The sequence below is a fragment of the Phaeoacremonium minimum genome (genome assembly GCF_000392275.1).
Source record: "Phaeoacremonium minimum UCRPA7 unplaced genomic scaffold PA7_03_scaffold_222, whole genome shotgun sequence".
NCBI classification, from domain to species: Eukaryota; Fungi; Ascomycota; class Sordariomycetes; order Togniniales; family Togniniaceae; genus Phaeoacremonium; species Phaeoacremonium minimum.
In genome coordinates, this window is record NW_006921127.1 from 471,984 (window position 1) to 486,656 (window position 14,673).

Sequence of the window (14,673 nt, forward strand, 5' to 3'; positions counted from 1 at the left end):
GAGGATGGAGGAGCTGGTGGATGAGAGCTACTTGGTGGAATATACCCTGCAGGAGATGGATAGCCTAGCTCCTGCCCTTGAAAATGGATCTGAGGGATCAGGAGACGTTCTGATGCTAGATGCGTCCTCATGATAGAGCCTGAGGGCATCAATAACACAATATCACCTGATTCATAGCTATGAATGTATGTAACAAATGTCATGAAAATTAATAAACAATTTGAATTGTTCATGTCGAATATCGTGAGGAGCTCTGGTGGTGAGTATAAATATGGTGGGGCGTGGATGCAGCACAAGTTTGCAGGCACTAGTAGTACCTGCGAAATTCAGCCAGCCTTGTAGCCATCGATAATTTTGGTGACTGCAGTAGCAGATCTCTGTGTCGTGCCACCCACATCCTCGACACAGACATCAAACAGCATAGCTATCAACCTGCCATAATCTAGCATCTCAGAGCCGGTATGGCAAAGCGACTTGCATCAGAAGCTCTCGAGGAACTTCTCGACATCGCTTCGCCCGCCTCGAAGAGATCGAGAATCGGCGAGATTAGCGACGAGAGCCCAAGCCCCGTCGAGAATGGTAACGCGACAGGCAACGGAGCAGCCCATGGAAATGGTGTCGCGAACGGCGGAGATGAAGATTTCGAAGACGAGATAGAGGAGAAGGCTCCCATTCGCCAGTCGGCGCCGACAGCAGGTTATGACGACCTGTACCTCGACACCATCGATCGCAATGTACTGGATTTCGACTTCGAAAAGCTATGCTCAATCTCGCTCTCCAATATCAATGTCTACGCATGCCTTGTATGTGGAAAGTACTTTCAGGGGCGCGGGCCGAAATCGCATGCCTATTTCCATGCGCTGGACGAGGGCCATCATGTCTTCATCAACATGGAGACGCAGAAGGTGTACGTCCTACCCGAGGGCTACGAGGTCACGAGCAAGTCGCTCGACGACATCAAGTACGTTTCGGACCCGCGATATACCAAGCAAGAGGTGGCAGAATTCGATCGCAAGCCGAGGACGAGCTGGACGCTGGCAGGCAAGGAGTACACGCCGGGTTTTGTGGGGATGAACAACATCAAGGAGAACGACTATCTCAACGTCGTGGTGCAGGCTCTGTCGCATGTGCCACCGCTGAGGAACTACTTCCTGCTCGAGGACTTCAAGTCAAGGCCAGAGCTAGCGAAGCGGACGAGCATCCTGTTCAGGAAGATTTGGAACCCGAGGGCGTTTAAGTCGCATGTGTCGCCCCACGAGCTGCTTCAGGAGATTTCATTACGGTCTAATAAGCGCTTCACTTTGACTGCGCAGTCTGACCCTGTTGAATTCCTGAGCTGGTTCCTCAACAATCTCCACTTATCACTGGGCGGAAGTAAGACAAAACCGGGAAGCAGCATGGTGCAGAGGGTATTCCAAGGGAAATTGAAGGTGGAATCCCAAGCGATCACAGCAAAGGCAGACGTGGGGGATCGATTACGCTTCGAAGAGGCTGCAGAGGTGAAGGTCGAGATCAACCGCTTCCTCCTGCTGACCCTGGATCTGCCTCCGGCGCCCCTGTTCCAAGACGAGCTAGAGCGGAACATCATCCCCCAGGTCCCTCTCACCACCATTTTATCAAAGTATGACGGCGTGTCGGCGCAGGACCACCTGGCTCAGAGGAAACGTTACCGACTCATGCACCCCTTGCCGCCATATCTCATACTGCATGTCAAGCGATTTAGTCAGAACAAGTTCGTGTCGGAGCGCAACCCCACCATCGTCACTTTCGACGCGCGGAACCTGGACGTGTCGCCGTACGTCGAGCCAGACCCCAGCGCTCATCCGCCCGGGGAGCCAATCTGGTATGATCTAGTAGCCAACGTCGTACACGAGGCTGTCAGGGCCAAGGAGGACGTGGCAGACACGGGTGAGGAGAGGAAGACGTGGAAGGTGCAGCTACACGACCGCGCGAGGGATGAGTGGGTTATTTGCCAGGACCTGTTCGTGGACAAGATCCAGAACGAGCTCCTCTATCTGGGCGAGACCTATCTGCAGGTCTGGGAGAGGAGGAGAGATACAAAAGGAAAGGGAAGGGCATAGACAGCTTATATTGACAAGCGCAATATAGACTAATTAGCGCAATGTCTCGATGGCGAGCATTGACAAAATTCACGCGCTTGATGAGATGACAGTTGAGGCAATTGATCATAATGTCGCAGAGATATCGGTGCCCTATCCGCACCGGCCCCCTTGATCCTAGCTATAGCTACAATAGAGTACAAACCCAAATGTACCTCCAAACCTCACGTTTCTCAACCAAAGTAGCAACCCGCAACGCTCGGAGGCCAAATCACCTGAGCAAAAAGCCCAGAGCGTACAATGAGCCATCATGTCCAAACAATGTGATAGACAATCGCGCCAGAGAAAATCCTGGGAACCTGACGCTAACGGCAAGTGGTGCCGGTGGTGCTGATGTTGTTATACAACGAACGGGAGATGTGTGTCATGCACCCGTGCGAGAATGGAGAGAGAAAAGGGCCATTGAAGATCAGGCAAATCATGACGCCTGATTGGCCTTCTGGTCCTCTGACTGCTGCTTGCCCGACCGCTTGTCGGCGTGGTGGTGGCTGTTCTGCTTCTCCCGGCGTGACTCTTCGATGGTGATGCGCTGCTGGATACTCTCGTCGTGGCTCTTGAACTCCACCTTGGTGTCGGGCGGGAAGTTCAGGACTCGCTTCATGGTTTCACTAGACATTGACGTTAGTAAATCGTGAGTCTTGGGCACAATAGAACGAAGGGATACGTACCGAATCTTGAGCACCCGCCCTCCATCTGTGCGAGTCCAGATGCTGAGAATATCCTCCCCGTTGCGCACGCTCATAACGGCGCCACAGACTTCCTCGCTCGCCTCACCGAACTGATCTCCGATGATCGCAAGGATCAGGTCCTCCCAGTACCTGTCCGCCACACCTTTCTTAAGACGAACGATCCACTTGCCACCCTTCTTGTTCTCGTCATCCTCCCAGATCGGCCGGATGCCCTTCTTGAACAGGTGGTAGTCCGACACCAGCGGCAGCGTAGACGGCCTCTTCAGGTGCGCGTACACCGCGAAGAACTCCTCCACAGTGTCGCAGTTGGCGACCGCATGCACCGTCTTCTCGTATGCAATGTAGCCGTTGGACTTGGGGATCGGCGGCCGGAACCAGAACACCCAGCTGTTCCGCAGCGAGTGCGCCGACGACTTGGACAGAGCGCCGCCCGCCGCCGGCTTGGCTGCTGCTGCGCCCTTGGAGGCCGAGGCCGGGAAGCTCCCTAGAGACGCATCCTTTGCCGACTTCTCGGCGCCGGGGGTCTTCAGAGCGAAGTCGAAGGGGTTGCCGGGGGACTTGGGCGTCTTGGCGGAGCCGAAGGAGGCAAAGGCGCCGGAACCTAGGCCGAATGCGCTGGAGGCGCCCGGAGAGGCGAGCCCGCTGCCGGGCGCGGGGACGGAGTTGAAGGGGTTTGATTTTCCATGCGAGGAGCTGTCACCGCCGAATCGCTTGGAGAAGGAGGCGTTGCGGCCGGAGGAGGAGGAGTCGTTCTGGCCGGTGCCTGACGTGGATAAAGAGAGCTTGCTGGAACTGAGTGAAGAGAGCAGTTGTTAGCAACATGACCGTCAAGCAATAGATAGCAAAGGGCTGCTGCAAGGGGTAGTATCATACTTGGTCCGGCGACTCCATAGATTATCCATCAAGACAGCGAGAACGAGATCCTCCTAGAATTAGACTTTGGGACAAGTCGCAACAGCCGCTGCTCAAAGCTAGCTGCGTGTGTGCGGGCTTTGCAGACAGGACAACACCTCAAAGAGATACCAGCCAGTCCAGATGTGGTGCGGCAGTAGCAGTTACAGTCGACCTGGTGGCCACAGAAAAGCAGACCAATGTCTCGTCAGATAACTTGGTAAGGGCTCCAAAGGTAGGTGGGCTTGATAACGCGGTGATGTCAAGACGGGATTGACTCGAGAGGAGAAGAGGCCCGGATGCAAGGACGGTGGCAGTGGAGGTCGAGAATCTGACAGCGTATAGGGCAATATGCGAGGTCGTTGGAGCTGGAGTCTAACTGGATTGGAATAATTCGGAGAGGATTCGAACGTGGTGGTAACGTTTGGTGTGTTGGTATTGTTTCCGATTGTGTGGACAAGATTAAGTTGTAGTGGATTGGTATTACAGGTCGAGCGTGAATGTGTGAGTGTTTAGAGACCAGGGAGTGGGAGTGGAAGAGAGGAGAGCTGGAGATTCAGATGGAGATGGAGAGGGAGAGGGAGCAGAGGTGCATCAAAATCAAGCAAATCAGTTGGAGAGGCAGATGGAGAACATCGAAAAATCAGAGGCGAGAGAAATCTTCCAATGGAGAGAGCCGCTGGCACAGCGCTGCACTGGGCTGCACGGTAGGCTGCGGTAGGTAAGGCGTGGTGGGCTCTCCTCTCTCTCTTGCTACCAGTAGCTCAGGTAAGGTAAGGTACCTAGGTAAGTCGGCCACCTGGACACACCTAACGGACTCGGGCAGCCTGCTAAGGTATAAGAGCTCCACCTTAGCTAAAACCCAACCCATCAAACTCACCCAGTGTCCTCTCCCTACGATACAGTACATAGGCATATCCTCATAATTAAATGCCTTGCCTCCATCTGGAGATGTACGTACGTGTGAGTTTAGCCTCTGCCAGGCTCAACACTACCTACCTACTTCTACTTAGGTAGGCAATTGCTTCAATTGAGCTGTTACTATCCGGACAATGCTGCTGTGGCTTAAATGCTGGTTGTGCCGTCTGTCCGTCCGCACCCACACCACACCACACATCACACACCCCGCAGCCACCAGATCTCCAAGTATGTCCCTAAGAATAAGCGACACTTGCCCTGATTCAGCGCCGTCTAACATCTGCCTTTGATTCGCCTGCTCAGGGAAGCTGCATAACTTGTACGGTTTCAGACTATTTACTGTCCTCTCCTGCCCTGTACATTTATCTATCTTCTGGCCGGTGCAGGTGCAGGCCAACTCATCTTGCTGTGACTCCTCCTCCGAACGCGAGGCAATTGGCTGGAATAGGAGGCAGAGGAGGTACCTGAGTAGCAGTAGATAGCAGCCATGTAACGCAAATGTGCGGGCTAGAATAAAATCAATACCAATTGATCTTTTCAAGCATTGGAAGCCGCTGTCTTGTCCAGTCTCCAGGGGAGGCAATTGGAGGTCACGTGTGGCATGCTGAGGTTTGACTCACCCGCCCACTCAGTAGAAACCCGACAGGCGTAGCGTAGCAAGGCAAGGCAAGGCATGACTGACGCCTTTTCTGTAGAGGGTTAGCTAACGTTCAAGCTCCGTCCTCCCTCTACCCTACCAAACCCACCACTACCCATCAGACTCACTCCCTCAGATCCAGATCACCAGTTGCATAACATCCGAGCTTGAGCCTCACCCCCAAAGCGCGCACAAGCTACTGGAAGAAGACATTGTCTGAAGATCACACCCGAGGGGAGTTCTACTGCTTTACTTTGCGCCTCAGCACTTTTATACCAGCATCGAGTCGCTGCGGATTTCGTCATCGCCGCCCCTCCATCGCCGCAAAAGTTGCCCCGCCATCCTTTTCACTGCGACGGTGTCACCCTCGACGAATCTCAGCATGGGGTCCACGACACCCATCTTGCCCGTCCCAGGCAAGAGGAACACGCTCATTACGAGCGCGTTGCCTTACGTGTAAGTCACACTTCAGTCCTATCATCCAGATTCAGTTCTAACTGCCATCCAAGGAACAACGTGCCGCATCTTGTGAGTCTTACCTGAAGATGCTCTTAATGGTATAAATCCCGTCTAAACTCTCCAGGGCAACATCATTGGTAGTGTCCTCTCTGCCGATGTCTATGTGAGTAGATAGAATATGCGGATCACCATATGCAACCAAGCTAATTAGACATCAGTCACGTTTTTCAAAGAGCAGAGGCCATCCTACCTTGTTCATCTGCGGCTCGGTTTGTGCACTCCCTGATGTGAGGTATATTTGGATTTTGTACTAACAATCGGTCAGGATGAGTACGGAACTGCAACTGGTATGGATTTTTTCTTACATTGAGTGGAAGAATTTATCGTTGATATCTTTTACAGAGACCAAGGCGCTCGAGGAGGGTGTCTCACCGGCCGAGCTCTGCGCAAAGTACCATGCCCTCCATAAAGGGATCTATGATTGTAAGGAATCCGGCTTCATATTCTCTTACCGGCGAAATTAATAATGATGGTAGGGTTTGAGATTGCCTTTGACAAATTTGGTCGCACTCCCACACCTCAACAAACCGAGATCACTCAAGGTACATGATACACAGTCAACTACAAATACTCATCAGAAGCTAACACAACCCCAAGATATATTCCGCAAGCTCTGGAAGAACGGTTATATCGAAGAGCGAGAGACAACTCAGCCCTTCTGCCCAGTAGAGGCTCATCATACGGTAAACGAACATCTTCACGTGCACAGTCCACGTGCTGACTTATTCCCAGTTCCTCGCGGATCGCTTTGTTGAGGGTACATGCTCTATCTGCGGTGACAACGGCGCCCGTGGTGATCAGGTACGAGATGTAGAGAATTTTTGCTCTACTAGACTGTGAGCTAACTGGATGAAGTGCGATAAATGTGGTAATTTGCTAGATCCTTTCGAGCCGGAGCCAGAAGCAGGCGCTCCAGGCGATGATCAGGACGTCCAAGCCAAAGCAACGGGTTGGCTTATTGTATGTGTTTCCCATTCCCTTCCTGCCAGTACGAGTTTCTGACTCGAATAGAACCCGCGCTGTAAGCTAGATGGCGCGACTCCTGAACGGCGAAAGACAAAGCGTAAGTCTCCCCACAACAATGTAGAATCGGATGTTGTGTCTAATGTTAATAGACCTGTATCTGCGACTCGATGCGCTTAAGGACGAGATCAAGTCGTGGTCAGACAAGGCCAGTGTAGACGGCAGCTGGAGCGCCAATTGCATTCAAATCGTGAACTCATGGATCCAGAAAGGCTTGAAGGCTCGTGGAATCACCCGTGATCTTCGATGGGGTACCCCTATTCCCACTGGTCTCGATGGCCTAAGCGATGAAGAGTATGCGAAGAAAGTGTAAGTTGAAAGCACTCCACGAATAGCTTGGTGACGCGGCTAATTTTATTTCTTTTAGGTTCTACGTTTGGGTAAGGATGTTCTGAAGCTTGGGGCATGATCAGATCCAGCCAGGTACTGACCTTTTTGGATTAGTTTGATGCGTGTATTGGATATGTCTCCATCACAAAGTGCTATACCGATGGAGACGACCTCCAAGGCAAGAACTGGGAGAAGTGGTGGAAAAATCCTGATGAGGTCTCTCTTGTTCAGTTCATGGGCAAGGACAACGTTCAGGTACAGTTCTATTAAGACATGCTGAGGCTTCTAACTGCTAATGAATGATTGTAGTTCCACGCCATTATTTTCCCTGGCTCACAGTTGGGAACTGGCGACAAATGGACCATGGTCCACAAATTGTCCACAACAGAGTACTTGAACTACGAGGACAGCAAATTCAGCAAGTCCAAAGGAGTTGGTGTGTTCGGAAACAACGCCCAAGATACTGGCATCGAGCCAAATGTCTGGAGATACTATCTACTTTCCCGACGGCCAGAAACTAGCGATTCCGAGTTCAAGTGGCAAGAGTTCGTTGATGCTAATAACAACGATCTCTTGAAGAACCTGGGCAATTTCAACCAGAGAGTTCTCAAGTTTTGCCAGTGCGTTCCTCAAACATGTTAAGTTTTGATCATGGTTAGCTAACTCGCAGTCCGAAGAGCCAAGTACGATAGCGTGGTACCGGACTATACGAAGTACACTTCAGCGGAATTTGAGAGTCATAAGAAGCAGGTCAATGCTACACTAAAAGAGTACATTGCGAACCTAGAGGCGACCAAGTTACGACAAGGCTTGGCTGACGTCCTGTCCATCTCTGCGTAAGTTATTGCTGTCATAGCTACTATTTGATGTATTGCCAGTGTACTAACATAGTGGCAGCCTCGGAAACAAGCTTCTACAAGGTATGAATATACTTATCCATAAAGCCTAATGCATCGAGCCCAGCTTGCAAGCACCATCTCAGGAGGCCTCTCTCTTATAGCTTTTCGCCCTTGATTTCTGTGATTGCATTGCAGTCAATATGCTAACCCATTGACTTTGCTAGATAACAAGCTTGACAACCGCCTTTTGACCGAAGAACCTGATCGATGCGCCGCTGTCATTGGCACTGCACTGAACCAGATTAAGCTGCTCGCTAGCATCCTCTACCCCTACATGCCAGGCACTGCGGAGTCTATTTTCACACAGCTGGGGCTTGAGCCTTCACCTTTCATCCCAGATACCTGGACAGCTGATGACTTGAAGCCCGGCCACAAGCTAGGTGCACCCAAGCTCCTGTTCACGCAGATCCCGGCAAGCAAGGTCGAAGAATGGCGCGAGGCATACGGTGGTGAAGAAGTCAGAAAACAGAAGGCGCTCGCCGCTGAGAAGGCCGCAGAAAAGAAGGCACAGAAGGAAAGAGAGAAGGAGAAGAAGAGGCTCAAGAAGGAGGCTGCAGCTGCGGCTGCGGCTGCTGCTGCGGCGAACGGTCAGCCTTCTTCGTCGGGCACCGTAGAGACGGCGGAGAAGCAGCAAGAAACTGATCCCGTCATTGAAAAAGTCACCGAGGCGCTGGAGAAGGCAGACGTGCATACATCCTAGACCGTTGCTTGCTTGACTTGGATCGAGACATAGAAAGAGGTTGCGCTCCTCAACATGTAGCTCATCTTGCGTGGGATATTTCTATTTGTTCGTGTTAGATAGAGCAGGGTAGCCGCTCTTGCTTCAACGCAATGGGTCTATAGTCAAGGGAAATTTCTGGTATATTGATGTACAAATACATTCAGTCAGATGTCCTGTCATCGCGAAAGGGGTAATGAGGCTGACCGCCTAGCGCGCAAACGTGGGCGGTGAGAGAATTCTGCCGGCTAAAATCCTTGTCGCTGTTTATCTCCAGTGCGCAGAGACGAGCAGCTTGGCTTTCTCTTTCTCTCTTTTCTTTCTTCATCCAGACGACCACAAACTCAAATCATCGCCAGCATCTGCCCGAGATGTCATTTCTCGACCACATCACAATGCTGACGATTCCGATTCGTGTGTCAAGATGAACGAAACAAATGCCCTTGTTTAAAACCATCATCACGAGGGCCCCTTTGCGTGGCTACCCATGATGCGTTGATGACCTGAAACAAGTTTGGACATGCCAGCTACTGCTGATATCCTCATCAATCATGATCATAGACCGTCACTTGCGACGTCTTGCCTGAAGCGTAAGTGCATTCTATCTATGAATCACGCGTGATTCGCGATGATGTATCTAAATCATCTGGTAAACTGATGCTCAGCCGCCGCCGGTGGCTTGCGGTCTCGCCCTGTGGCAGAACGCCAGTCCGCGGTTGCGGTTGAGTCTGAAGAGACAGACCAAGGCTTTATACACATGTTTCTGAGCGGCAGAGAGTAGCAGACTGGGAGAATCGCTGGAGCTGAGATGATCATTGCTGACGTCTCGGAACGGCAGCGATTTACGGTTCCAACGAGCTCGCACATTCAACGTGCCAGATCCTTAGTGATATCAAGGCGATTGATCTTCCAGGATTAGTGTTTCGATACTGTTGAATACATCAAGAGAAAGGTAGGTCGTAGTGTCGCAATGTCGATGCGACACAAGCACCGTCTTGCCAGAACTCCGACCAGCAGCCGCCTCGATGGAGGGACCAATAGGCGCTAAAGTGTCTTGCGGTTTCGGGCAGACCCCTAGGCCATGGCTCTCTTACTTTATCTCCCTCTGAATGCCTCTCTGAGCAGTGTTCTATAGCAATGTCAAATCGAAACATAATTCCAAGCCGTGTCCAAATAAAATGATTGTATGATCTGAGCATGTTTCGACTTGCAAGTGCTTACCTATGTCGTCGTAGTTCTGAAGTTCTTACAAGCTGAGAGGTGACGTGAAGGAGGTGTGACGCTGGGACTGAGAGGTATTCAAGCTGCAGGGTTATACTTCCCCCACTAGTGCTGTACTGTACAGTACTGCGCTGTTCCTGCAGGCCCGGGGGCTACCTGTCAGCGTGCGCGTTGCGCGGGCAGTGACGGCATTTGGAAAACCCCACCATAGAAGGGCATTTGCCAAAAGGCGGGGCAGAATATGACTCTCAACGCCATCGCACTTTGCTTTGCCCAAGTACACTGGCAACTTTTACAATTGCATTTTTGCTGACCTCCCTTTGGCTCCGCCCCTTCCGATTTTGCCATTGTGCCATTGAGCCATTGAGAGGCTGCAGTCCATTCATATTGCCCTCCTGTCCGGCCTGACCTTCCTCCTTGAGCCTTGTCCATCCCATCCTTTCGGCTGCGCACCAAACGAGCAGCTATCGCAGTGTAGAAGGACACGGTGCTGAAGACGAGAGTTGAGGTCCCCAATCAGTCTGGCCAATACTGAAGATAGTCAAAGAACTTTGTTCTCGGCGGCATCACCATGGATAAGATCACAGACAAGATCGCGGCGCTGCCGCCGGACTCGAATTACTTCTCCCTCGAGTTCTTCCCGCCCAAGACATCTATGGGGTTTTCAAACCTACGAGACCGACTTGATCGTATGGCACGCGCCCTACGCCCGCTGTTCGTCAACGTGACATGGGGTGCTGGAGGCTCAACCGCGCAGAAGTCTTTGGAATTGGCCGAGATATGTCAGAGGGAGTTGGGTCTGACGACATGCATGCACTTGACTTGCACGAACATGAGCCGCCGTCTAATCGACAAGGCATTGGATGACGCAAAGGCTTTGGGGATCAGGAACATTCTGGCATTGAGAGGAGATCCTCCCAGGAGAGCCGAGTATCGTGACGCCAATGACGAGCCGGAGCCGGCAGACGAGGACGAGTTTGTGTGGGCCATTGACTTGGTGCGCTACATCAGGAAACAACATGGCGATTATTTCTGCATTGGCGTTGCTGCGTACCCGGAGGGCCACGCCGACGAAAGTCATCCCCTAGGCCAGAGTCTGGAGCATGATCTCCCCTACTTGGTGGACAAGACACAAGCGGGCGCCGACTTCATCATGACACAGCTCTTCTTTGACATCAAGGCATACGAGCACTTTGAGACGCGGCTGAGGGAGCACCCGAGTGGTGCATTCAAGGATATCACAATTATTCCAGGCTTGATGCCGATCCAAAATTACCAGATGATCAAGAGGACAACGAAGCTGAGCCATGCTAATATCCCTGACAGCCTGATGGCTCGGCTCGACGATGTCAAGAAAGACGATGAGAAGGTAAAGTCTGTTGGAGTGGATATTCTGAGCGAGTTGGTGGAGCAGGTGAAAGAGCTCAAGAAGGGGACACCTGGACCAAACGGCTTTCATTTCTACACGCTGAATCTGGAGAAGGCTGTGTCTTTCATCTTGGAGCGAACGCATTTAATTCCTCCAGATACCCCTATCGAGGAGGAAGCCGTGGCAGATGAGCTTCTACCACCCATCCCATCAATTCAAGTCAATGGCACCAGTCCGATAAATTCCATTAAGAACATATCACGACGGCAATCTTCGATAGGTTCAGATCCCCGAAACAGAGTGATTATTGCTGGAGGCGCTCCATCGCATCCCGAGTACGAAGCTACAGCCTTGGAGGCGAGCTTACCTGCTGAACCGGTCAACACCCGCGCCAACACGCTTGCGATCTCAGAAGGAGAGGGAGTACTAGGAAGGGAGGCAACCTGGGATGACTTCCCCAATGGTAGATGGGGAGACGCTCGATCGCCAGCGTACGGCGAAATCGATGGCTATGGAGTCAGTCTACATATGTCAATAACGCAAGCTATGCGACTCTGGGGCAGCCCGAAGTCGGCCGAAGATATTAACACCATCTTCATCCGACACCTTCGCGGAGAGCTGTCCGCTATCCCTTGGAGCGAAGAAGAGTTCAACCCCGAGACAGCAACGATTCGGGACCAGCTTCTGGGCCTCAACTCGAAGGGCTGGTGGACTGTAGCCTCCCAGCCCTCAGTCAATGGCTTGAGGTCGACGGACTCGACTTACGGATGGGGCCCGCCGAACGGATTCGTCTTCCAGAAGGCGTTCGTAGAATTCTTTGTGCCGTCGTCCGAGTGGAAAGTCCTCCTTGAGAAGCTTTCAAGGCCGGAGATGAAAGACAGGATCTGCTTCTACGCTTCCAATGCAGCTGGTGACTTCCTTTCCTCGGACTCAAGCGGCGGCCTGGACAAGGAGGTCAAAGAGGCCAGCACAAATGCTGTGACTTGGGGCGTCTTCCCCGGCAAGGAGATCATCACACCTACGATCATCGAGGAAGTGAGCTTCAGGGCATGGGCCGAAGAGGCATTTGGAATTTGGGGCGAGTGGGCCAAGGTCTATGGGAAGGGTTCAGAGAGCGAGAAGATGCTCCACAAGCTGCAAGAAGACCTGTGGCTGGTGAACATCATCCATCATGATTACGTTGAGCAGGATGCATTGTGGGATACGCTGCTTAAGTAGTCGTGGTGGTATTGGATATCTTGTGAGTACAGTGCGGTCGTATCAAGATTGCATATCTGGAGTATGGCCTGTTGTATATAGCCCAGCAGTAGGTTGGGAATAATAAAACAAATTCCAAGTAATGTTGGCCATGAATGTGCAAATCATAACGAGGGACTTTGGTGAAAGGTTGACTTGGCTTGGAATCTCATACGCGTCAAAACCTGAAGTGAGATTCACATATATCGTTAAAGAAGATATTATGTCATGTCATCGCGATGTGAATAAACTATCTAGTCCATGACGGACGTCTATAGCAAGTTTGGGGGTATAGAGGGGGCCTATGTCCGAGTGACAAGCCTCGCCCACACCAAAGCGACGTGGACTGGGCTATTTCCAGCAGAACGAAGAGCTAAATAAGAATTTTGCGGTCTCAACCAGAAACTGCAATCGAAAGCTCTCGGGGTGGTGTAACTGCTCCCGAAGAAAATTCAGCCGTGACCAGGCTGCCAAATCCGCGAAACAAAGTCCATCGAAATCCACTAACCCGGTAAGCCAGCAGGTGACGTGCTTCCAAAGAGGGCATCCGACAGGGCAGCTTCATAGCTGAGATCGCCCTCGAGAAGGCGCGTCATTAGCTCGCAATAGTGACGAAGGAAAAGATCAAAGTGGTATGTGCTGAGATGTCGAAGAGAGGTGAAAGTCGTGAAGTCATTATGTAACTGCCAGATAGCTAGTCTGAATTTCAGAGTAGGATGAGTGCTGCTAGTAAGGAAAGATAGAAGAGTGGCTCAATACACGTTGTACAAACCCAGGCTAGGGTACTGCTGGGGCAGCTGTTGCAGTCTTCAGATCTCGCCGTCTGCGTTGTCGAGGTAATACTGCTGGTCCACAAAGTTCTTGTGATCATCGGCCATGGTGTTCCAGCGATCATCTGACATGCTATTGGCTTGGTCGAATGAAGAAGCGTACGCAGTCTGCGAGGGCTGTGTAGAGTTAAACGAATGGGCCGGGGCAAATGTCTGAGTGGGAGTCGGGACGAAGTCATCCTCGGACGGAGTAGGCTCATGCGCGGTGTCAAGGGCCGGAAGAGCGCCAGACATTATCGGCTGATGCGTGTGGCCAGTGACTCGGCGGTAGACATCCTGGTCGATATAAGTTTGGCGCTTGGGCTCCTTAGTTGGCGTAGAGTCGAGGGCTTCATAGTCCACTTCCGCATCGCCCTCCTCGTCGGATTCTTTGGGCGCCACCTTCCGGGTCTTCTTGCTGCTCGCGGTTCTGGGGGTCGTGGTGGCCACACGCTTGCGAGCGGACTTGGGAGTGGCGACGGGAATAGCACCGCTCTGGCTCCTACCCAAAGCGGACGCAGGGCTCTGGCCCGCATCAACGGCCTTCTTCAGCTTGTCGGCGTCAGCCTTGATCGAGCGAAATTGCCAGCCGATACCGTCTGGAGTGGACTCGCCGAAGTATCGAGCGATTTCTGTAGGGAGAAGGAACAATGGTCAGCTTACCGAATGAACGTCATGGTCTTTGGTGTCTTTGCCCTGGGCGACTAGGTCACGAAGCGCAAGGGCGCCCTTCTTCAAGGGACGGAAGTGATGCTCAATGCCGGACTCAGTCCACTCCGAGCCGTAGTGCTTCGCGATAGCTGATAGTGACTTTATCAGCCCTGCCTTCTCATTTCGAACCAACGCTTCGAACGGCGTAGTCGATAAGAATAGCAAGATGAGGAGAGTTTTGACACTGAGAAATAACTAGGGCGTACCTTTGTAGTTGAGCTTCAGCTCGGGATGGGCCGCGATGATCGAGGCGATCAGGCGGGATTGCGCCTCATATGTCTTGAAGTTGGCCGGCATCTTGACTTGAGCAGTTAGCTTGCTTCTTTGTGATCAAGTGTGTTGACGGAGGTGACAAGTGAAGGTGGAAAACATGTGCTTCGGAGGTAGGTGGATCTCAGAACCTTGCCTCTTTAGTCAAGAAGAAACTTTGTTGCGATGGGAAGGATGTTCAGACAGGACAGGCACTAACTTCGGTAACTTTGGGGTGCGTTAGAGACAAGTCGTTCTGTATGTCTATCCTGATATGGGTGGGTAGGGAAAGGTGTACGAGACGGAGAGTTGGGGATGGGAAAGACTGTAATGA

The 14,673-nt window shown here is 52.0% G+C and overlaps 5 protein-coding genes across 5 annotated transcripts; 3 read left to right on the forward strand and 2 right to left on the reverse strand.

Annotated features, from left to right (window-relative positions):
• Positions 1–461: 461 nt before the first annotated feature.
• UCRPA7_3082 (putative u4 tri-snrnp-associated protein) lies at positions 462–2,081 on the forward strand (the record flags this gene model as incomplete). The annotated part of the gene is made up of 1 exon (XM_007915641.1): positions 462–2,081. The coding sequence occupies one exon, from the start codon at positions 462–464 to the stop codon at positions 2,079–2,081; it is 1,620 nt and encodes a 539-aa protein (XP_007913832.1).
• Positions 2,082–2,538: 457 nt separating this feature from the next.
• UCRPA7_3083 (putative translation initiation factor eif4e3 protein) lies at positions 2,539–3,711 on the reverse strand (the record flags this gene model as incomplete). The annotated part of the gene is made up of 3 exons (XM_007915576.1): positions 2,539–2,728; positions 2,789–3,601; positions 3,683–3,711. 3 exons carry the CDS (start codon positions 3,709–3,711, stop codon positions 2,539–2,541), a joined length of 1,032 nt encoding a protein of 343 aa, XP_007913767.1.
• A 1,926-nt stretch (positions 3,712–5,637) lies between these two features.
• Positions 5,638–8,726, forward strand: UCRPA7_3084 (putative methionyl-trna synthetase protein; the record flags this gene model as incomplete). Its single annotated transcript, XM_007915660.1, has 18 exons — positions 5,638–5,711; positions 5,765–5,783; positions 5,839–5,877; positions 5,933–5,983; positions 6,040–6,061; positions 6,117–6,197; positions 6,251–6,316; positions 6,372–6,457; positions 6,507–6,575; positions 6,630–6,734; positions 6,786–6,837; positions 6,890–7,106; positions 7,165–7,177; positions 7,242–7,382; positions 7,437–7,747; positions 7,805–7,963; positions 8,025–8,047; positions 8,191–8,726. 18 exons carry the CDS (start codon positions 5,638–5,640, stop codon positions 8,724–8,726), a joined length of 2,064 nt encoding a protein of 687 aa, XP_007913851.1.
• Positions 8,727–10,536: 1,810 nt separating this feature from the next.
• On the forward strand, positions 10,537–12,552 carry UCRPA7_3085 (putative methylenetetrahydrofolate reductase protein; the record flags this gene model as incomplete). Its single annotated transcript, XM_007915580.1, has 1 exon — positions 10,537–12,552. The coding sequence occupies one exon, from the start codon at positions 10,537–10,539 to the stop codon at positions 12,550–12,552; it is 2,016 nt and encodes a 671-aa protein (XP_007913771.1).
• An 827-nt stretch (positions 12,553–13,379) lies between these two features.
• Positions 13,380–14,387, reverse strand: UCRPA7_3086 (hypothetical protein; the record flags this gene model as incomplete). Its single annotated transcript, XM_007915557.1, has 3 exons — positions 13,380–13,946; positions 14,043–14,179; positions 14,297–14,387. The coding sequence occupies 3 exons, from the start codon at positions 14,385–14,387 to the stop codon at positions 13,380–13,382; spliced, it is 795 nt and encodes a 264-aa protein (XP_007913748.1).
• Positions 14,388–14,673: the final 286 nt, after the last annotated feature.